This window comes from Dermacentor andersoni, chromosome 1 (assembly GCF_023375885.2).
Source record: "Dermacentor andersoni chromosome 1, qqDerAnde1_hic_scaffold, whole genome shotgun sequence".
Lineage (NCBI taxonomy): Eukaryota > Metazoa > Arthropoda > Arachnida > Ixodida > Ixodidae > Dermacentor > Dermacentor andersoni.
The window spans coordinates 88,393,790-88,417,573 of NC_092814.1; the positions used below are offsets into that span (position 1 = coordinate 88,393,790).

The 23,784-nt window shown below is 48.6% G+C and overlaps 1 protein-coding gene across 1 annotated transcript; it reads left to right on the plus strand.

Annotated features, from left to right (window-relative positions):
* The first annotated feature begins 8,059 nt into the window (after nucleotides 1–8,059).
* On the plus strand, nucleotides 8,060–19,048 carry ringer (tubulin polymerization-promoting protein ringmaker). The gene is made up of 4 exons (XM_050191353.3): nucleotides 8,060–8,619; nucleotides 10,961–11,178; nucleotides 12,625–12,757; nucleotides 17,527–19,048. Exons 1-4 carry the CDS (start codon nucleotides 8,278–8,280, stop codon nucleotides 17,707–17,709), a joined length of 876 nt encoding a protein of 291 aa, XP_050047310.1. The 5' UTR covers nucleotides 8,060–8,277; the 3' UTR covers nucleotides 17,710–19,048.
* The last annotated feature ends 4,736 nt before the right edge of the window (nucleotides 19,049–23,784 follow it).

Genomic DNA, 23,784 nt, shown 5'->3' on the forward strand with positions numbered 1-23,784 from the left:
TGCCGCAAGGGTTCGACCAAGACCGCGTTTAACCTTCCCTGACTATATAGGAGCGCAGTTTTGGTCACTTTCTTCCTGTCCGCGCGGGGCACATTAAATGTTATAGCCTCTTAAAATCTCCCGTAAGGGCGCGGAGGGCACTTCCTGGGGGAGCCCCATCGCCCTTTGCTCCCTTTTTCGGGCTGTCGGGGCCCCATGACACGTAGCAAGCCTTAGAACCTGTTATACATATCATCATTATCGGTGGGTCATGAGCGGTGGACGATAAAGGAATAGAATCTAGCGAAAGAAATGGGTACGTTGTACACTTGGTCGAAATTTCGCATAGTTTTGCACTTAGCGTTTCGGCAAGCGCGATTCCTTCGCGCATATGGAACGTCTGCATGCCTTACAATATGCTTCGTACTATACAGCGCAAGTACAGTGGGGTTATCTCTTCAGTGTTATTTTATTACTATAACTAACGTTACTGGTTTGAGATTTTCCCCTGTCTGCGACGCTCACATCCGACCTTACACATGCATGTGTGGTCATTGTCGCTTGATCAACATACGATGTGCGAGGTCGCGGGCTCGTTTACCGCGGCCGCATTTCGGAGGGGCCAAGTGCAAAGGTCGTTCGTGGGCCAAGATTTCGGTGCCCATCGAGTAACCCTGAGTAGTAAGAGAATGAGTCTGGAATCCTATGTTACCTGACGATGCGTGTCCCTCGTTGTCCTCACTGCATGTTCGAAACACTATATACATGATCAACTATATAATAGGTACGTTCACGCTCATTATATCGATGTAGGACCACCACATTCCCGTACACAACAGCTTCCGCCGTACACCGAAGAACGACAACCGGTGTCACCGAGTTCGGGATGCGTGCGGCGAAGAGGGAGGGCCGCGTGCCCTTCGGCGCGTCTTTCGCACGCCGCGGGACACTATATCCGGCGCGCCTCGGATCTGGGTCGCCGGACACGGCGATGAACGGGTGACAAGGGCGCACCGACGAGGCGCAGCCGTCCGTGGCCCGCGTATCGACGGCTGCTGCTACAACGGCGCTGATCCCACCAGCCGCGCACCGTGTTTACGCGCCTCCCTCGACGACCAAACACCGGCTGCTCCGTCGGAGAATGCTACATCCACCCCCTCCCCACCTTTCTCTTTCGCTATAGCGCAACGCTCACGCGGAGACCCGTTGCGCAGCACCCGAGCTCACGCTCAACGGACGCCGCGCGTTCTTATTCGTTCCAGCGACGATTCATACACGAATGCTCATCTGGCTCAATTGCAGTCACCGCAGTCGTGACGAAGCTCCCTTCGGTTACACAATGGCTTAGAGGGCGCCCCATAAGCTTGACACCTCTACATCTCGCCACGCGACTCGAATTTAATATGCGGCGATCGAAAAGACAATTGATTATTTAGTCATAGTATTATGAATAAGTTGTAACTTTACGCCCCAAACAGTTCCAGAGCATGGTTGCACAGCGTGATGATGGAAACCGGCGGATTTTATTTAACTCAAAAGCCATCACTGACTGAAAGCTTTTTTTTCTATTGTGCCATTATTTTTATCTCCTGGTGTGATGCAAACAGGTCGTACTGATCTAGGGAACAGGGAGGGTACCAGATCGCTCGATACGTCAATGCCATTCAAGGTAAAGTGCTATCAAGGCCGGTGTGATGATATTTAGCGAGCGCATCACATTATACCTCGTAAATATGATATGGAGAACACATTATAAGCTGTAATAAATAGAAAAAAATAATTCTGGGCTTTTACGGGCCAGAAACACGATCTGGTTATGAGGCATGCCGTAGTGAAGACTCCGGAATAATTTTGTCCACCCGACGTTCTTTAACGTTCACCCGCGGAATTCCCGGTACACAGGCGTTTTTGCATTTCGCCTCCATCGAAATATTGCCGCCGCGACCGGGATTTGATCCCGCGACCTCTTGCTTAGAAGCGCAATGCCAAAGACACCAAGCAACCATGGCGGGTCAAGCTGTCGACGCCAACCATTATGTTAAATAAATATGAGGAATGCAAGAATTGAGAAAGGGAGCTGAAGAGGCATACAATTGACTTCTTGGTGTCTTAAATTGTTTCCTGTGCGAAACATTTGTTTTAGATCCGGAACGTGGTCACGACACCTGTTGAAGGACACGCACATCTTTCTGACGTAGTAACTTCGAAAAATAATGTTATAGCCGTGTGAGAAGACAAAAACAAAAGCGCATGGCGTGTACTATTTACGTTTAGAAGATATTGCAAAAACGTTGACGCCCACACATGCTTCTTTTGCCTGTAGCCTTTCCTTACCTAACCTCTTCGGTCACGCAATAGATATAAACAGGCGACGTCATGGAACGCGTGCGGTATTGGACGGCAGGTGAAACGCAGTGCGTTCTTTTTTGCGCGTCTTGGCGGCGCAATGGATTTTTTCTCGTCTTGCGGATAGCGCACATAATAGCCCTAGTATACGGTGCAGGTCGCAGAACCAGCTTCGTTTTGCTCCGAGTGTGACTTTTGCCCTGCCTGCATCTCGTATATTGTTTATATTCGTCCCGATAAAACTTCGTTTTTTCAATTTTCGTTGAGCCGCAGTGTAGCGAAACACCTTACACTCTTCTGCTCCTTACTGGGCAGTTCTTTTTTTCTTTTTCTTTCTTTATTTTTGTTTAACTGCTTTGCTTTTTGTATCGTGCGTGTATACGGGGCCACGACGGCGAAAGAGGCCACGAATGACCCGGACGCGGCGGTTATTTTAGTTTCCGACGGACATAATTTGGCGTCGCCATTACTTTACAGGTGATTTGTATTAAGTCCGGGCCGCATAGGAGTGTGGCCCGGCGCGCCGACCGTTTCGTGGCCCGACCGTGTCCAACGAGTTTGTCTTCTTCCAAGCGGGACCGCTCCGGTCGCGCGCTCGGCTCCGTGCGCACTGGTTGACCGCGATACGACCCCGTCGAGCGCTCCTCGCGTCGTGACTGATGCGCGTGGCCCGAAGGAAACAAATCTTAGGGAAGCGACTTAGGGAAGTGTTATAGGTGCGGTCTTGTTACCAACGCCGCTTTCGTTATAGTACCCTCCTAATGATACTTGCCCTTTCAATGACACTGACGTTTCGAGCTAGAAAATTATAGGAGGTTGAGGGTCTTTTTTTTTTTTTTTTTCATGCAATCTTTTTCTGCAGCTTTTTTTCGTCACCCTCCACCATACCGCATGGCAAACAGTAAAAAGAAAACAAAACTTAAGACATCTTAAAACATGCAGACAAGCCTTATAAGGCTCGGCTCCTGCAGCCTGCTGTATCACTTTTCTTTTTTTTTTTTCGTTTAAAGCACATAAAATTAATTCTGACAGCGCATATATAGACCACATTCATCTGTGAAATATTGTAAGGCAAGTACAGCTACATTGCATCGCGCATACTGACTTATTTACATTCAGGCTATAGCATGTAAGCCAGCTACAGACCCACCGCGGCGGCGTAGCGGCTATGGCGTTCTGCTGCTGAGCCCGAGGTTGCGGGTTCGATTTCCCGCCGCATCAGCAGCATTTCGATAAGCTCGAAATGCAAAAAAATAACGCTCCTGTACTTACATCTATAGGTGCACGTCAAAGAAAGCGCAGCTGGTCAAAATTAACCCGGAGCCCTCTTCCACCATACGACGTCCCACATTACCAAAATTGCAGTTTCGGGACACGTTAAACCCCGCAATTCAATTTTAGAGAGCTATAGAGGAAAAATGTTCCGACGCGTCGAGTTGAATCCCAGAAAATGTATATAAACGAAAAGGTCTATAGCGCTTGCCAAGTACGACGTGCTCATATATAGTGTATGTCGAAGAAATGGGGGACAACGACAGTCCTGCATGTCCGCAGCTGGCATCAAAAGCCGGTCTGTCTGTCCTGCAGTCGACAGAGATATTAATTTGCTGTTGGGCTGGTGGCGGCGCACGCTGCATATTTATGAACAAATGGTCTAACTCAGTCATACAGTTGTCCAATGCGCTCATAAGAAAAGTAAGAAGAAAAAAAGCTTTCTCGAATTGCGACGGCGGCAGTAAAAGTGCACAGGTGACCAGGGTTGATATAGTATATTTAGTGGCGTTGGTGAAACTCGCAAAGAAGGTCACGAAAGAGTACGAGGGACAACGCAGGGGTAGGATTTGTGCAAGTCATTACTAAGGCAGAATAAGGCCCTAACCACTGCCAACCACATCTGCCTGAGATGATTGCGAACGGTTTTCATGTGCCTCGCTGCACAGCGCGTTGTGCCTGCGCTTCACATAAAACATGTAAGCTACGAATGGTCAAACTGCGGCTCTTCGCGTGTCGTGCACGTGATACTGCATAGAGGTTCTGCCCAACTTCACTACCTGCCATTCTCGGCGACTGGACCAGAATGCTTGAAAAAGAAAATTATCAATCAAAAAAGCTGTCACGCCCGTATTTGGTGTCCTCGAACAGCCATAAAAATGGAACAACTTTGTCGAATACATATTTCTGGCCGCATATCGTGCAGTTCGGCGAAAGAAGGTTCCGAAGTTAACGTCAGAGGAGCGCTACGCCAAACGGCATTTCACTTCCTTTCGTAACTAGCAACTTGATTCTGTTGACAATCCGTGCATACTTTACGCAGCCAGATGTGTATGGCTTAATACCATATATTGTAATTCAAGCCCTCACGCGCCCGTACACGCGCGCACGGACACAGACTACAAACGCAAACTGCACTCCACCAGAGAATAAACACCCTTCAAGTAGGGCACAGCAATACAGGTGAACGTAAAGAGCAAAATAATGGGCATACGGGATGTTGTACACAGTCGCTAGCAAAAGTTAATGGGCCACGCGAGCGCACTGAACGAAACGCAAGGCCTCCGCCACTTGATTTCTTTAGCGGCGGGTCTGCGTGTTTGTGTTCCCAAGCACGTCACGCACTTCCTTATTTTGCGCACGCTCCGAACAGTACATATACGTACGGCATTCAGGAGAAAAATGTACTCCGAGAGCCTGCGTACAGTCAGCGACGGTCTCATATCTTCGAGGCAAGCAGGAACTGCTAATGGGCAAGCTAAGCTCGCTGTGATCGTGCGTGTCGTTCAAATTGTTCCAATAGCTGTATGAGCGAGAGACGCGCCCTTGTGGGCGCACGGAGCCGGTTCTGCATAATGGAGCGCTCATTCGTGAAACGTCTTGGGTGAAAGAGGGTGGAAATTCATGTACGCATGTATAGAAAACATTCCAAGTGAAAGGCGAGAACAAGGCTGGAGCACGTCTTGCTCTCATGAACGACACGTCCTTCGTAATGATTTCCTGTTTGAACAGGCAAGTTTCAGGAGACCGCCTTCAACTAGATGCCTCGTTGCGCATTGAGCATGTCGACAGTGGGGGGAATATGCAACGAAAAAATTTACTGCCGAACACCTCGACGTAAAACGGGCGAAGGCTTAAAAGCAGTCATTCGCTTCATTCGCACGTGCGCGTCAGAGTTCGCAGTGTACCTCAGTGCGCCTAACTGCATCGAAAACTGGTTTAGTGTTAAGTTCATAAGACGAAGATGCAGCCGTAAAATTTAAATAAAGTGAATGGCATTAGCATAGACATTTAATTAGGTACCCTTCAGTCAGATTATTTTCAGCGGCAAAACACTGTTTGAAGCATCACAAATGCATCGAAACTGCTACTAATTTACACGCTCCCCAAAGCATATGCGATAGCCATTGCCAGGCTCGTTTCAGTATTTAAAGCTTGAGCCCACAGATCAGACAACAAAGACCTGCAAAAAAATTTGGTAACTTTTCTTTTACCTCTCCAGAAAGGTTGCGGATAGGGGCGAAATGCCGAAACGCTCGTGGTACCATGCTTTATGTACGCGTTAAAGATAATTAAAGTGTCCAAAGTTAGCCCAGCCTGCAACTATACGACGTCCCTCATAGCGCACTGCGCAGTTTCGGGATGTTAATCCACTTGATGTAATTCTTTGACAGATAGTTGACTACATTTCAAACCCAAGCGCGGGTCGTTAAAAAAAAAGAAAAAAAAAGTATTTGCTAAGGCGTCTAATTAGTGAGCCCATAGACGCATGCACTTATGCTGCCTACACTCCAGCGGAGCATTACGAAATACGATATGACGTATACGTCACGCAAATCATTCCAATCCTAACCGTGCACTCGCTCATCTTACGTGCTACAGCCGTGCACAAACAAAGCCCGTCCCGCTCCGCAAGTTACTGTCATCAAGCACCTCTGTTCTCAGGAAATGGCCGCTTCGCTCTCGCTTACGACGTTGAACACGCCGCCAGCGGCGGCAGTGGTAAACACACGCGTGCATAGGCGGCGACCGGTTCCCCGTGGCATGTACACAGACAGTCGTGATCAGAGCGACGCCTGAGGAACGTCGCGGCTCGTGACGTCTAGCCGCGCGGCCTCGGAGTCAGTCGTCGTGATTCACGAATCGCAGGGCGCGACCCACCAGGTGGCTCTCTCTCTTTCTGGCTTCCATTCATTTTGTTCATTTCACGGGATATATGTCCGACGGAAGTTTTGTCTAGTGTGTTTCCGCCTGCGTGATCAACGGAAACGAACGCAAACAAATCGTACTGGGGAGGAGAATGTGGGGAGGCAAGAAAAGGGAGGGGAAAAAAAAAAGGAAAGCCGCCGGAAATAACAGACAGGCCTGCTAAGAGATGTCGTTTATCGAGCGATCGATCACAATCGAGAGAGTCGTACAACGTGAGAATGGGGCCCCTATCGCGAACATCTATACAACGGATCGAAGCACGGCGGAGTAACTTGACCCATCACGAATTATAAGCGCCTCTTCTAGCCATCGAAACTCTCCTGAAACGAAACGGCATGTAAGCGGGCGTGTAGCTGCAATAAAGAACTGCGCAAGGACGCCGCTGAGGACTAGTTGACGTGCCTACAAGCGCAACCTCCGCCGGAACCTCCGTTTACCCTTTCCCTTACACTGAGATAGCCAGACCATGTACCATGAGTTCTGTGCTGATAAGTCGGGCGTCGCTATTTCACCACTATGGTGACAAATTTTGACCTGCACCAACAGTCTGTGCTTTGTTGTTTGCTTTCACCTACGTTGGCAAACAACCACAACGCACAACTTGAAGAACGAGAACAACGTTTTCACCTTTCTTTGGGACTTGTTCCGTCTTGTTTGTTTGTGGTGGGCGCAGTTCGCGAAAGCATGCTCCGTTACACTGTAAGTATGCTTAGAGGAGAAGCCAACCAACGTGCCGTTTGCTTGGTGGCTTTATTCTTTATGAAATGCTTCTTACCTACACCTACAGGAAAAAAAAAAGCACACAACGGTATCAGTGCGGCAGTAATGTCGGGCGAACAGCTTCGTAATGTGAAGTGAACAGATACAAGGTTTGCCCATTTCGACGTAGCGAGTCTGTAACTATATACAGCATTCAGAAACGCAGGTATTCATAATCTCCAGACGTATCTTGCTCCAGCTAAGACATTCCGAGTCTGCTACTCGTAAGGGGTATCGGCTGAAGCTAGAGAAAACGTAGAAGCTCTCGGCAGGAAGACTTCTAGGCCTCCTAACAGTAGCTAAACTATGTAGAACTTTTCATCCGCCTCATTTCGCTTCACCAATTTCATACATCGCGTCACGCAAGTCGTGCTCGGGTGTTGGGCGTGATAGCACATTTGTCTGGAACTGAGACGACGAGACGAACGTGACAGAGGGGTAATTGAGTCGGCCCTGGCCTCGTCCGCCAATCGAAATTTGCCCGGCTAACCGGTGCAACCAACCGCGCTCGCCTCTCTCCTTGAATCCGCCTCTTCCGAAAGACGAAGAGCACAAAGCACAGACCAAGGCGCGCGCGCGCTCGGAGACGCACGACACGGCTCGGCGAAAGGCGTGCGCCGCCGCGGCGAGCGGGGAAGGGGGAGGGCTTGTTTAGAATCTTCGAGTGTGAAAAACGCTTTTGCATACATCGCACGGCCACGCGGCGTCTTCATAGAACGGCGATACGGACGATACGGGCCCAGTGGCTGGGTGGCCCTCCCGCCGGCGCGCCGCGTGCATTTTTCTCTCCGAGACGCTGGGGGCTTCGAGCGAGCATCCGCCGGACAACGCTCGTGCGTGGCGACGAAGAGGCCGGCGGGGAGCCGCGCGCGCGGGCGCTAGGAGTCTTCGACGCGGCCACTGCGCACCTGGGTCGACCCGGTCGCCTGGCCACCGGAAGCGGCCCTACTCGAGAGAAAGCGGCACATCGGTCGCCGACGCGCGCGGAGAGCGATGAGCAAGGTGCGCAAGACCGACGCGGCGCCGGCGCCCAGGCGTGATTCGAGGCGCATGCAAGTGCTCATGGTAGAGGACTTCGACGTGGCGCCGTCGTCCGTCGAAGAGGACGCGCCCCGGCGCCGGGAGGCGGACAACGGCGGCGGCGCCGCCTCGGACTCCGACGTCGAGGAAAACTGCTCGGGCGACGAGCGGCCGTGCAGGTCGACCGCCGTCGTCGACGACGAGGTCCACTGGCCGCTGGGCGTGCTCCAGGAGCAGTTCCACATCCTCCAGGAGCGCATTGTGGACGAAGTGCGGAGGGTGATGAGAGAGGAGTTCTACGAAATGCGCATGTCCGTGAGTATGCGTGCGGAGGCGCGCGCGGCCGTTACGCGCGAACAACGGCCCCTGGATTGAAGCGCGGGCGAATGCGTGCGCGTGGCAGCTGCCCACCGCCACTAGCTGGTTGCACCAGGTTTAACAGATAGTTCCTCCGTTGTCGCTCAATCGAGATTCCACGCAACAGTCACGACATGAATGAGCACGATGACAAAAATTGTGCGGCTTTCAGCGATGCTGCGTGCTCGTGAACTCCAAGAGGCAGGAAATTTGTGCGTTGGATGAACTACGGTTTCTCGTAATCTGACTCAAGCATTGGAACTCGCAAGTTGAGAAATCGCCCGTTAGCGATTAAGAATGTCACACCGTCGATACCGAGTGAAACTCGGCCTGAGCACGAAGCCGCGAATGGCCGGCCGCGTGGACGCACTACGACGGGGTAAAACATATACGCACCTATACGTATATTTGCGCACACGCTGAACATACCGAGGGGGTCGAAATTAATCTTTAACCCTCCATTACTAGGTCATTTCTAACCCTATACTGCAAGAAAACCCTATAGTTTATTACTGAGTGAAACTCCGATAAAACTGTGTTGATGAGTTTACAGCACAGTTCTTTAAGGCGTTAGGCTCAGACAACGCATATCGCTTCTTTGGCGTTGTACACACGCATATTTATGAACAATAGTAAAACTTTGCTAAGCTAATCGCATATGTTCAAGCCAGCGAGCGCGGATATGCTCTGCGGGACATTGCGCGCATTTTCTGCGCAACTCTGAAACCCGAGTTCGGCCAGAGTGGTATACATTCGTGTTTCGCATCGAATACTGCTGTTTAGCAGGCAGCCTATAAATGCGCGCTCATTTTGTGTCAAGGTCGCATAAGCAATGGTTTCTTTTTCCTGCGCATGCAAATGCGGGTTGCGGGACGTGCCTCGCGGCATCTGAGATTGCTACAAAGGTTTAACATTCTCCTCATTCCTTTCTCATTAACTTCTCTGGCGTCACGCGTACAGTTTTCATAAAAAAAAGAGAAAAAAATTCTGAAGAGATTTTAGCCCGGATTTCGTTGCCTACGCGTTCAGCGCTCTATAGAGCGAAGCGATGCCAGGGTACTGCCAAATGCACGTTCATGTCTCTCCGCTCGAGCTGAAAGAAAACGCTTGATGGATGCAGATGGACACTGACCATGTTTGCATCTGCTCTTCCGTCATGCGTATGCTTTCGTAGGAGCAGGTAACCATACTCGCATGCAGGTAAGATGAACTAGCAAAAATAATCTTGAGTCAAGCACCATGCCTGCGAAATGTTCATTCATAGATTATTTCATGACGCTGCGAATTTATACGTCGAGCGTCACAACGCTTTTCGCACTGTCTGACCAAAAACGCGTACGCACGTCGGTCCCACTACTGACGGTCTATCCTGTTTTGCTTAAATCAGTTCGCAGACGGCGTAAAGGCGGCTTCGCCCCTATGGCTGCCTTTCAAAGGAAATTGTTCAGAGAAAGCAAGCGCACGAACACAGGATCTGACTGCAGGGACAGTAAGACTGAGAAAGTGAGAAGCTTGACCTCACGCACTCTCTTTCTCCCGCCCTGTCACCTTGCGCGTCTGCGGTACTTCTATTACTCGGATTCTTATGCCAGCGTCAAATGGTCGTTCCAGAGCGCTCTGGAAGCATTTCAAAATCGTGTCAGACAGCACTCAACCCGTATATAGGTTAGTTGACACTAATAGTGATAATCAGACTTCATTACACACATTGATGCTGGCTCAGTCTTCCTGACGATATACAGCGCTAACAAAGCGCTCTGATACGACGGGTCGAAAATGTCATTATTTCAGCACTTATGCAATGGCAAAACTGCAGGCAACGCGGTGGGAGGAAGACGGACAACTCGGAAAGACGGGAATTAACGGCACGTCAGCAAGGCAGAACTTCTAGCTACGAGAGTCTTTAAGCATTTCTCAGTTTCGTTCGACTGTTACGCCACTCTTCGGAGGTACGACCAATTTTCCCAGCATGGGCTCACATGGTAAATGCAGCGCTCGATAACGGCAGGTTAGCTTATCAGCTATGAATAAATTTGACAAGAATTTCAATAAACAAATGCCCACACGTGCAGCAGCATAGAACGGAGAGACTGACACGTTCAGTTCTCTCTCTCTTTCTCCCTCCCTCCCCCCCCCTTTTTTTTTTTGAGCGAGTTTGTTCTGTCCCGTTCTGTCTTCTGACAAACCAGTGAAGCGGAGACTGTGTTCCGGGGCCACGCCTATAGGCGGCCACGCACACACGTGTTGCGGCCGGGTGCGCGGCGGCGTTTGTTCCACGGCTCCCTCGTGGCTTTCGCAGATGGCGACGCCGCCGGAATCGCCCGCGCCGGGCTCGCCGGTGCCGCCGACGTCGTTCGATGGCCAGTTCAAGGCGTTCGCAAAGTTTGGCGACAGCAAGAGCACAGGCGACGCCATCACGCTCTCCAACAGCGACAAGTGGTTCAAGCAGGCCAAGGTCATCGACGGCAAGAAGATCACCACCACCGACACCGGCATCTACTTCAAGCAGGTCGCCAAGTGAGTGACCATTGTCATGCCCCAAGCATCGATAACTCTGGGAAAGGACAGCCGAAGGAATTTTTGCGGCATTTCTTAAGCATCCAGCATGGGTCGAATAGCATTTAATTTCCTCCCTCTTTAATTGCCAGGCTCCCACTGCTCATACAGAGCGAATTTGTTCTGTCGCGTTCTGCTTTCAGGAAAATCAGTGAAGTGCCTCCACAAGCAAACCTAGAAATTAAAATCTTGATCTGTTTATGAGGCCCGCTGAAGTGGGGGACTCCGGATTGATTTTTACCGCCCGGGGTTCTTTAACGTGCACCTAATGCACGGTACACGATCGTTTTTGCATTCCGCTTCCATCGGAATGCGGTCACCGCTGCCGGGATCGAACCCAGGACCTCGTGCTGAGCAGCGCTACACCATACCATTGAGCTAACGCAGCGGGTTCTAAAAGGAATGTGAGGAGGCACTCAGATCTGGAGGAAACGTTAGCTCCGAAACAACGGGAGACGTTGGGCGAAACATGCACCGCTTTGGGTGCACAACAGAGTGGCCTCTTGCACTCTAAAACAAGATTACACCCTTTGGGTTGTATCTTGTCACACAGCGACAAACGTCATCGGTCTTGTCCGCATTTCTTTAACGCTGCGAGCCCGGTACTTCCCAGTAACGAACGGCATGCGAGTTGTATCAGCCTGACATAGCATTCCCGACAGGAACGTAGCGGGCGCGGCGTTTTCAAGAAAGGAAACGCAAGCAAGGCACATGACGATTATTGTTGTGTGGCAGATATACACCCCAAGGGGTGTACCTTTGTCTAAGACGGTGGGCATAAAAAAGCGCGAACTAGACACACGCATGAAAAAGGCACGTACACACACAGACGCTACTTCCAACAGTTTATTATCAACTTTGCTGGTGGCGTTCTTGCGATGCACTGTAAGACACGCGGCTGTCATCCGTTATTTGATAGCCGCAGAAATATTGACACAAGCAATAATCAGCTTATTAGAGATAATATTGAAGTGGAATTAAGCGATAGAAACGCTTGGTTTCAATCTATCGCGCTATCAGAAAAATAATTTGATTTTCTTGGATTGCCAGGACGCGGTACTTAGTTGGTACCTTGTCAATATTTAATTTTTTCTTTATATATTTTTCTGTTTATTTTTTGTACTGCGCACAGATATGCTTGATTTATGCTGATGTCTATGGTGCATGCAAATACAGAAACGTGGTCGCAAGAATAAACTGTTGGAAGTATATAGCACCGTGTGCGTGTGTGCATTTGGGTCTTCATTTTTTTTTTTTTGTGACCAGTTTGCACTTCTCTAGTCGACCTAATGGGTGCACAGGCAAGCTCCAGAATCCCAGCTTTTGGATAACCACTCCCGCTCTTGTCACATCGTCTGGGCATGATGTGTTGACGTGCTCTTTCTGTGCTCCCTGTGCTCGTGGCAGGACGAAGAAGGCGCTGAACCTGAAAGAATACCAACAGTTCCTGGAGGTGATAGCGAAAAACAAGAAGGTCGAGGTGGAAGAGATCAAGGACAAGCTGAGCACGTGCGGTCCGCCAGCCACCACACGCACCACGGTAAGCAGACAGCGTTGTGCACCATTCGTGCGGAGCGTCTCTGCTGCATCCGTTCCTGCATATGGTGTACGGTGCCACCACGAGGAGACGTGGTATCGAGCCACGCCACACTCCTCCTAAACGAAATCAACCACGCCCGAATTGGCATTTTTGTACGTATGAGGTCACCCGTGCAAAAAAAAGTAAGAAAAAAAAAAAAAGACCGTGATGGCATTTACATTTAGCAGCACATGCGGTTACGAGTCGGACATCTATATAGTCAGATGTTCGATGATCCGCAGCGGTGATTCATTGGCTACTTGAATGAAAACCAGCGCACACACTCGAAAACGTGGACAGAGGTGCGCCGTTTTTCGTTCGTAAAACATGCACCGACAAGTCCATTGCCCACAGCGTTCTGGTGCTGAGCAGCAAAGCGCTATTGAACCTATCGAAAGAGTATTTTTGAACCCTATATTGAAATAGCAGGTCAAAAAAACTGTTAAATTACATGCCGCGGCGGTCTTATTGCAGTTGGGGCGGAACGCGAAAACGCTCGTGTAGTTATATCTATAGATACTTCAAGAAGCCCAGGTGATAAAACTTGCTCAGGAGTGCCGCACGACGATGTCTCTTATAGGCGTTGTTTCTTTAGGGTGTTAATCTCAATCAGACCTGTACACATCACAGAAAAAAAGCTACCGATTACAACTACACTTACTTCATTGAAAATGTGATTGATTACAGTTACCAATTACTGTCCCAAAACGTAATTGAGAAATTACTAAAAAGTAATCAATTATATTCCTACGTTACTTTTCTTACCATTGCGCCAATATACAGCAAACTGAACAAGCTGGCCTGGCACTTTCAGTGCGTCCTCTGACTTTCGCACATTGGTTAAATTCACTGACAAGTTATTTTTAGAAAATGTTGTCACTATTCCTCCCTATTTTTCATTGCGATAGCACTTATATCGACACACCAGGTGCATTTCTGCCGTCGCCATCGCCGTGATGTTCCGTATAAAGTGCAGTCGATAACTTCGACGCCGCGCGCCGTATGCTGTATGTGCGAGTGAAAGCGTGCGATGGTGAGCTGACGATGGTGGCTCAATCTCGCGCGCGCGAGGGAGGAAAGCGGGGAGGTAGCGCGACGTTTTCGGTCGCGCGAATGGCACCGGAGGGGAGGGAGGCTGCGTGTGGCCAGGGTCCTTCAAAGGGCCCTGGTATGGCGTGGCCGCGCGCGCGCCGTATCTTGAAAGCGATCTGCGATGGGGACAGGGTGCGGCGAGTGCTGATAGCTTCATGTGCGCTTTGTTCTCGCCGCTTAATTCGCGATCAAGCGAGAGACAGCACGAAGGTCAATTCGCTCGCTACTACTGCCGCGTTTTCTCACTCCAGAGTTCTGAGAGCGTGTGTGCGGTCATCGAGTGAGAAATGTTCGTATTTGCTTGTGCGTGCGTGACACCATGCTTGATAATTTAGTTAGTAAGCGAATGTTTACGAGTTTGTACGGCCGACTAAATTACTATCTTTGCTTCTTATAGCTGTCTACTAATTTCCTATCGCTATCGATGCTTTGCCTTTCGGGCGAAACTACGACTCTTTTTGATTTGAAGGCATCAGCAGTGACTCCGAAAACTTGCTCGATGTGCGCGCTCGGGGGTAGGGCTGTGTTTTAAAGCACGGACAACTTGCACACAAGACTGTCGTTACTGGGCATCTGTGTCCTCTATGAAGCGCAGCCCTTCTTTGAATTGGAGAAGACGTTCCCAGGTGGGCCAATGAAAAACCGAAAAAAAAAAAATCGTTCGTAGGTGATTTCCTGGCATTAACGCCGTAAGTGGCCGCCGCTATCGGGACATACCAGCACCAGTTCAATTAGTTGGCCAACATCTGGTGGAGCCGTTAAGGTGAGGAAACAAATACTGAGGCTGCCGCGTGGCACTATTTCGAGCATTCCACTGTAGTTCCCGCCAAATTCACACTCTCAAAGCTGCTTCGCCTATTACAGCTTGTTCCGTCAAGAAAGTAACTGGTTACATGTACTTGGCTACTGAAGAAAGAGTAATCAAATTACAGTGAGCGTTACCGAGTAAACAAAGTAATCGTTATATTACAAAATTACAAAATGTAACCGATACAAATAATTAATTACATGTAATTCGTTACGTAAAGTCTGATCTCAATCACTAACTCAATCAATCAATCAATCAATCAATCAATCAATCAATCAATCAATCAATCAATCAATGGAAAGCCCGTCTGGTGCAAACTAAACATTCGTCACATGCATTTCACACCCTCCAAGTTAAAAAGAACACCTGGTGTTAGGCTGCTGAGCACGAGGTCGCGGGATCAAATCCCGGCCACGGCGGCCGCATTTCGATGGGGGCGAAATGCGAAAACACCCGTGTACTTAGATTTAGGTGCACGTTAAAGAACCCCAGGTGGTCGAAATTTCCGGAGTCTCCCACTGCGGCGTGCCTCATAATCAGAAAGTGGTTTTGGCACGTAAAACCCCATAATTTTTTTTTTTTAAAAGAACACCCATCAAGAAACGGGTCCGTATGGGCGCCGCGACTTTAATATATAATGCCGACAACGTTTCCCTTGACGAATGCACGTTTCATGAAAAGAGCTAAGTTTTGTTTCTACCGCCAAGTGAAAGGGACAAAAGGAAAGCAATGTGTACAAGCTCTCCAGCCGGTCCCTAAGTCAACCTTACCATATCATGTGAGAAAAGAAAAATGAAACTGATGGAATGGCCAGTGTTCTTTGTTAAGTTGCATGATAATTTTTCGTGACCCACAAAAGCGTAACATAGAGTATAGTCTTCCATACATGTATCGTTTAGATTTTTAAGTTATAGGTAATTTAGTGTTGTAATTGCCTGTCATTACACATGTGAAGGCTGCGTAGAGACGCCGTCAGAGTTGGAGTGGAGTGGCCATGACATGGTCGCCCAACTACTCTCAGTTTCTCTTTGTAACTGAGATTAGAGGGACCAGTTTGGGTATATAATAACTTGAAATTTAAATTTGAAATCTTTGACTGAGCTTCTCCCACTGACAGTGACCGCCTTTTCGGCATGGCATGTGTGAAGCCACGAGTAGCGTGACGTCACACGCTCCTACAATGTGTGGCGTGTTTTACGCTGTGCGCCACATTGTCAATTAGAAAGCGCTTATTATTACCACCAAATAATGCCAACCAGATAACCAGTAACATCCAGATAAATTATGGATTTTACGTGCACGTGTGCCACTGAACGTGGCATTCGTGGCCCTCGGGTGATCGCCTCCATCCCCCAAGCATTGCTCTAAACTATGTCTTAGCTCCACCACGCACATGCTATGCAGTGAAGAGGTAAAGCGAATCAAGGTTGAGGAGCTAGCTTTTTATTCCGGGCAGCTACTATGAGCTAGGAAATGTTCGTTCGTACGTTCGTCCGTCCGCAACAATCATCACCTGTGTCGCCTTGTCGAAGCTCGTAACGTCAGAGGAGCACCGCTCGCAGCTGTAGATATTTCCTCAGCTGCGCAGAACGATGCGCAGTCGGCGAAGGAGGCAAATGGTTGCGGCCCCATGGGTGTGAGGTAGATAGGAGCAGGCCAGAGGTGGATGCGTGCTCTTTGAAAACGGCAAGCAGAAGGTGATGCAGTAGTAAACCTCGTAAATAAATGGCATTTACGAGCTGGGAAACAGGTTAAACGTGTATCGTACACGGTTGTGCGACTATGCTAGCACATTCTGCAATAATACTGCGAGTTCGAGTTTGAGCGACTTAAAGGAATCAATAAGTCCCACTGGATAGCTCTTCTTTTTAGTTATTGTCAACCTGCACAGGCTCTTTAAGACTTTTATATTATTTTTAAGCTAAGAATTCGGCGTGAAACAACGTGTGTTACAGCGTTAACAAAACAAAAGTGAATATTGCAGCACGAATAGAAAAAAAATTAAATTATGGGGTTTAACGTGCCAAAACCACTTTCTGATTATGAGGCACGCCGTAGTGGAGGGCCCCGGAAATTTCGACCACCTGGGGTTCTTTAACGTGCACCTAAATCTAAGTACACGGGTGTTTTCGCATTTCGCGCCCATCGAAATGCGGCCGCCGTGGCCGGGATTCGATCCCGCGACCTCGTGCTGAGCAGCCCAACACCATAGCCACTGAGCAACCACGGCGGGTAGCACGAATAGACGGCGCATAGCGAAGCACGCCCGACGTACGCCAGCGCCGAGTTCCAACTGCATTTCAGAAGCGTCAAACCAGGTTTCACTGACGCAGAGAAATGAACACGAAATTCACATTTAAAGCATAGCCATCCAAGAAACTCCATGTGAACTCGAATTTCTTGTGAATTTCATGGCGCGAATCTCTAGTTTCGATATTTGTCTGCATGCATAAATAAGACTTCCTTTAACTCCAGAATAAACAGTCGTGAACCAGTGCCCGTTTACGTCGCGCGCTTTCTTCGTTACAACGTGTCTATATTTGCGCTGCACTTACTCGTCAAGACTAACGGGCCGGTATAGACACAGGAACCAATTGTGCTGCAACAATTCATCTTGGGTACTAGGCGCGAAAACACACACGACAGAAGGAAGGAGACGGGACAGAGCGCCTGTCCCGTCTCTGTCCCGTCTCCTTCCTTGTGTCGTGTGTGTTTTCGCGCCTAGTACCCAAGATGAATTGTGACCAACTCGCCCAACAAGACGTCCTTTTGTGCTGCAACAAAGCTTTCCGGTCTCGAAGACTGACCGGCCTTCGTTCTTTCCTCGCAGCCCGTGGCCACGGGCGGCGCCGTGGCTCGGCTAACGGACCACACCAAGTACACGGGCACCCACAAGCAACGCTTCGACGAGGCCGGCAAGGGTCGGGGCAAGGAGGGCCGCCAGGACGTCCCCTCGGAGTCTGGCTACGTGAGCGGCTACAAGGACGAGGGCAACTACAACAAGACCCACTGAAGGCGCCCGCCGCGCTCGCGGACACACCGCCCCGTCCGGAAGCGCGGACACGCACCCGCGTGGCGCCCAATGCAGCGAGCGAGCAGGACGTCCGGCTGTCCACAGACGAGCCTGCAGGAGGCGGCGTTGCATCACGCTCGCCCAGCTTACGGCACACAATGCTACTTTCTAAACCTTTTTTCTTTTCGGTTTGAAAACTGTGATTCACGCTTATTAGGCCTCAGCCGCTTGGTGCAGGGATACGCATATAGCGCTCACGGCACGCATCGGCTTAACTGTTTAGAAACGAGCGCCTTCCCTGTAAAGGTGTTCGAGAGGCACAATTTCTCAAAGGTGGCTCACATGACGCTGTAAAGTGTGCCGGTACGGCCAGCATTAGGCTATACTGGAACGGAGAACGCTGCGGGAAAGGTCACACCCTTAACGTAACATATTTACGCCTTAGTCATCCTATCTCCTACGAAGCTCGTTATCAGAAACTAGCCCGCATTTTAAAAAGAAAGACAATATAAGTTTCAAGAGTGCTATAGCCAGCTACCGTCTGGCGCAGAAACGGGCCAACCTTGACATCTAGAGTGCCGTCGTCCGCATGAATGTCTCCTTCCTCGAGGTTTGAATGGAGCCACTGCCCCGCGTGTACTTGCTGTGTCGCAGCCACTTATCCTGCACACAGAAGCCTGTCAGTGTTTGCTATAGCTGCGGTTTCACTTTCTGCAACGGCGAGAATTCAGTTCAGAAAAACTGGTGAGAATATATGTTATGGAACCGTTGAATGGGAAGCAGCGACTAAGCTTGGTAAGTTAAACGAAGGAAGCACACTTGAATCGCTTCACCATCATTTTCCTGTAATATTGCACCATTTTTATCTTTTGTTTACTCTGCACGCGAAAAGAAAAAGCATCAGCCATTTACAATGCTTCCTTAACAACAAACCTCTCGTGTTGCCAAACTGAGACGCCTCCCGGATTCCATCGGCCAGACCAAAAAGAAGAAAACCTGGATGCCATTGTTTATAGGGTCTATAGTTACCGTGCTTCCTTACCTAACTGCCTAACTTCAAGTTCAGAAAGTGGGAGCGTAGCGTTTCAAATGAGCCTCACTCATTTGTTCACAGCTATATATATACAGTGTCAACGCTTCTCTTGGTAGCAGGCTGTAAGACGGGATAGTGTCATTTTTCTGTACATCAAATTGCGGCTTACATAGTGACGCCACACAAGATTTTTATACGAAGTTCTTACAGCTGACTTACACCCCTGTTCAGTGTTTATTCAAGCTGTGTAATTTCATTGTTGTCGCTGTAGCGTTCAATAAAAAAGTGAAGCGTATCGTGCATCAACCGGTCTGGGTCAACGAATATGTCACTTTGGTCTTCCAGAGTTTCTCGTCTGCTGCAAGTGCAACCACCAAGGTGATTTGTGGGGGAGTGCTGTGCTCTGAAAAGAGGCTGTCCCTGCATCGTTTGGGCGTCGCTCGCCGGGGTTTTCCGTGGGAAACCAACCGCTATGAAAATCGGGAACAAATCATAGAGCGGATCGCCCAGTGGCGCCGTTCACGATGTTACCGCGAATCGCGAGGGCAGAGTGGAAGGCATTTCGGTCCAGGGCACCCGGTCGCCGGCTCACGACGTTTGCGGCCAACAAATGAGATGAAGGCTATATGCAGCACAGACTATTGCTAGTCGTACGTACTACACATTTTCGACTATCATCATTGTTTCGCCTGCTCCCTACCGCCGGTGTGTAAAGCGCACGAGCTCCGTCACTCTGTAAGGATCACATGACCTCTTGCATGTGCAATAGCTGCTGCACCAGTAAGTTGGTGGGCAAGAGGGGTCGAACGGCGTTACCCATCGCGCAAGCCTTGGCGAGGAGGGCGCATAGTGTTACATTTTGCACTCCACACATGCCACCAAGGGAAGTGTTCTGCGCTCACTGATTGTGCACGGGCATTGACTACAGACAATGATTGCAGGCAATAAAACGAAGAATTAGCACACAGAGTAAAAGGCATTAGGGAGTTTGCAGGAAATGGCGAAAGTTATATTGTTAGACCGTGTGAATACCCACATTGTAGGCGTAAAAGTATGCATCGCCTATAACGTTGCACTTAGGTTTGACCTAAGTGAACAGCACAATCTACCTAGTTATGGTCAATGGGGAACCTAAGTGCAAAGGCAAAATATCGTCCAGCGACTGGCGAACGCAAAGTGCCTCTGCGGACACGATTACCGCGTTATATTAAGTACAGAATATATTTCAACGAAGTACAACACATAGCACAATTAAGCGACTTCTTCGTACCGCGGGCGCGTTGTCAAAAGCAACGAAATTATAGTTTTACCGCATTTTCTTTTTGTCTCTCGCCTATTCGGAGCAGGTGCGGGTCGGCGCAAGTGTAGTGCAACATCTGCGATAAACGGCAATTTGGCGTAGCTAGTAGCAGCATTTCCATCACTGAATTAATAAAAAAAAAAAACTTATTTATCAGATATTCTGAACAGGATAACCCACTAAAGGCATCCACGCCCACAAACCACCCATGCACACAAGCACTGCAGGCGCTGCTACTGGCAACACAGCCCGAAACACACAGAAAACGTACCTCAGGAAAAAAACCTGATTATGCGATGCCGTATAGCTTAGCGCTTACACAGATTCCGCGCGAGGCTCAAAACAACGTTTCGATCCTAAAGTACTGCTATGCTTGTTAACCAAGGAGAGCGTCACCGAGAACTAGCAACTTATTCTGCAGTGTAGACGTGAAAAGAACTTTCCTCTTACTTGGCAGGAGCTCCACCAGCTCGTTCCTCCACAGAGACTGCGTGGTGCTCAGCGGTACTTTTTTCACCAGTCGGCGATAAACGGCTTTGGTGCCGGACGCATTCCTTAGCCAGGAAACAATTCTTGAAGCACTTCTTGTAGAACCTAGCCTATTCCGCCACATTGCCGAGTTCAATATGAAACAAAATATTCTCGCCTGACCAGTCGAAGGTTGAAAAATCAGCACGTAGTTTGAACTACGTGTCAACGCGGGTTCCGAGAAAAGAAAGCGTCCTGGCACGGCACTACGCAAGCAGCGACGGATGAAGCCAAAATTGCACGCTTTTTCGAATAAAAGGGTGAAGGAAAGGTGCGCAGTACTTGAAATGAAACCCAGAACGAGATAAAGCTTAGGGATGTTAGTAAGGAATCGTGATTTGAAAACTTAGGCGTAGAAAACACGGAAACGAGAAAGAAACAAAAACAAACAACAACATAAAAGCCGAATGTCAACTGAAAGGTCGCACTGTGGCGGAAAAGGATGGAAGGCACAAGAAACTATCTGCGCATGCTCTGGGGAAGGCAGCAACAACCGTTGAGTTATGGACGCGCATGCGAATTTTTTTCATATAAAACTTCTTGAAAGATAATCGAATTCTGGCTACGCACATCCTGGTTTACAAGAAATTAATGCATTAATGAGCAATTAAGTTCACAGAACAGTTTTCACAAACGAATGCAGTGTCTCTACGAGACTTTTCCGGAAATCTTCATGAAATTAAAGTCCATGCAATTAAAGTAGAAAGAAAGTGTTTTTATACAAGTCTGTATCGAATCCAAGGTTCCTCCTGTCCTTAGCGATTTGTAATTGGCGGCGCTTTGGGAGACCTTGTCCACAATATTTTTCGTAATGCGGACGACCACGCAGTCTTCTGTTCTAGTAATGAATTTGATGCCGTTGCTTACGTGACCTGATTATTTCTTGACAGGTAAGAAGTTAAGAGAAATTGCCTAAACAGAACAGAATCAAATTTCTAGATATAACCCAGGCTCTTGACTATTATGTGTGTTGGCAATACTGTTCAACATCCCCCCAAATCCCACGGGTGAACTTCCAAGCACTATAAAGCGTCAAGAAGCGGAATGGCCACGACGTGCCCCAATTCTTCTCTCAACAAGTCATGTTTGCACAAGATGTGCATCAGCTTCAGTAGGCAGGTTACGTGTTTATTAGTCGATTTCTTTTTTTTTTCTTTTTCTATCGTGCAAGCGCTACCTCTGAACGTTTGATGACGGCCATCACTTCTAGTTCAGTAGAAAGCGTAAAACGTAAGAATGTTTACAAGCGTACTTTACATTCAGTCTCTGTCACACAGAACTAAGTAGGTAGTCGATATGGATCGAGTCTACGTATGGAGATGAGTTAGGAAAGATATGCGCTGCCGTGGAGAGAAAGAAGGAACAGCTAGCTGAATGAAAGACCTGACAGCATCGTGTACCGCATGCTAATAAGTTTGAGACTGCCGTGCAGTAGCAGTCTATAAAGTTCATTTTAGTCGTCGTCGCTATTAGGTAGGGGAGAAAGGTCACTGCCTCAATCAGAGATTAAATGAGCGCGAACGGTCGGTGACTGGTGGAAAGCCGCTTATAACCTTTTACTATCGCGAATGTAAATCCGTACTCCGAGTTTCGAAGATAGTGGAGTTCTGTTCAGACAGGAAAAAATGCGTCTTACAGAAATTACGGTATAGTACGCGAGTAACCGATTATCTTTCATAAAAATTGTCATGCCTGATCGGATAACTGTCCAGAATGCACACGCGTGCTATATGATTTACGGGCTAACGCTGCAGCCTTCCCGCAGAGCTTTTGTGCAAATTTGTTTTCTTTTGTCTTCCTTCTTTTTCTGCCATAGCGCGCGACCTTTCCTTTGCTAGTCGGCGTTTCTGTCGCCCTTTTCGTTGTTCTTGTGCACAGGTATTCTACGCCTAGCTTTTTCAACCATAAATTCCTAACAACGTCTCGTAGCTTTCTGTCGTTTTAAGAAAGCAGTCATGCTTCCCATAATTGCGTATGGTAGCTCGGTGCTGTGTTTAAAATCCGAAGTGCATAATCTGTACTAGCGCTTAGCCGAAGCGCTGTTGCAAGACTACCTTTAGGTGGGCACGGAAAAGCTACAAACGAAGCAGTTCAAGGAGAAAGAGCATTGGCGTGTTTCTATGCGCGGGAAGCTCATAGCGAAATCTGCTTTAAAAAGAAGGCGGGTGGGGGGAAGCGACTAATAAATATGAAATAAAATAAATGGGCAGCAAGGATATACAGGTACCTGCATAAAAAACATGAGTCACGGCGGAGAAAAAACAACAACCAGAGGACTGTCGTGGACAGTGGCAGTAAAATGGTTGTTAAACGTTCAGTCAGAGATCCAGAAATAGCATACTTGATAGGCGCGATGGACAGGGCGCATGAAACCATATAGCACAGAACAAAAATCTGGAATGGAGAAGTTTAATGAAAATCCAAGCGTGAGTCCCTGCTATTCGAAGCCAGATCAGGGGGCCTAAGAACGCGGAGGTCCGATTTCGCTCCGGCCATAAAGCTAATTAAGCTTAACCTACCTACCCTTACGCCACGGCGCAGAATAGCTTGTCTTTATAGACGAAAATACACAGCGCTTGTAGGTGACTGAGATCCCGAAAAAAAAAAAGAAGAAAATATGTCCGCTGAAAAATATGGCCCTGGAAGAAATGGCCCCGCGTGTAAATTATGAAAAAATGGTTCCAAAGTCCTTCTTGAACATCATTCGCACATCCGCAACTACTGTCATTTTGTACATGGCAGCTTATCGCCCAAGGCCATTTTAAAGTCGGTAAGAGGGTTCATATTATCATTTTATACCGCGCTTGATACCATGAACCTGTCACGCTGGATGTTGTCGAAGAAATCGGCGGCACCATCAAGACATGCTTCTTTCATTCGTGCCAAAGTACATGGCGAAACATTTAAGAGCTCGGTTTCGTGAGCCTTTACAGACAAGGCATTAAGATTTGCATTTTAAATGCTTACGCATTTAAAATGCGAAACCCGACGAGAAATTTGTCCGTCCGTCAGGCAAGACGAATGCAATGGCTCATATCCCTTTAAGCCAATGGCTCATACTCCCGTAAGCAAGCAAGTAATGCAATGGCTCATACCCACGTAAGGCAGAGGCTACAAGCGCTCAGTGAAGCGAACAGTGCATACATTCATTGAAATCACCCATAAAACACACAGAACTGCATACGTTTCAATGAAGAACAAGCTCAAAAGCATC

Bases quoted from the DNA above. Each gene is read 5' to 3' on its own strand.
- ringer (XM_050191353.3), top strand. From the start codon at position 8,278: ATGAGCAAGGTGCGCAAGACCGACGCGGCGCCGGCGCCCAGGCGTGAT. The intron at 8,620-10,960 runs GTGAGTATGCGT...TGGCTTTCGCAG, and splicing joins TCTACGAAATGCGCATGTCC to ATGGCGACGCCGCCGGAATC. The intron at 11,179-12,624 runs GTGAGTGACCAT...TGCTCGTGGCAG, and splicing joins TACTTCAAGCAGGTCGCCAA to GACGAAGAAGGCGCTGAACC.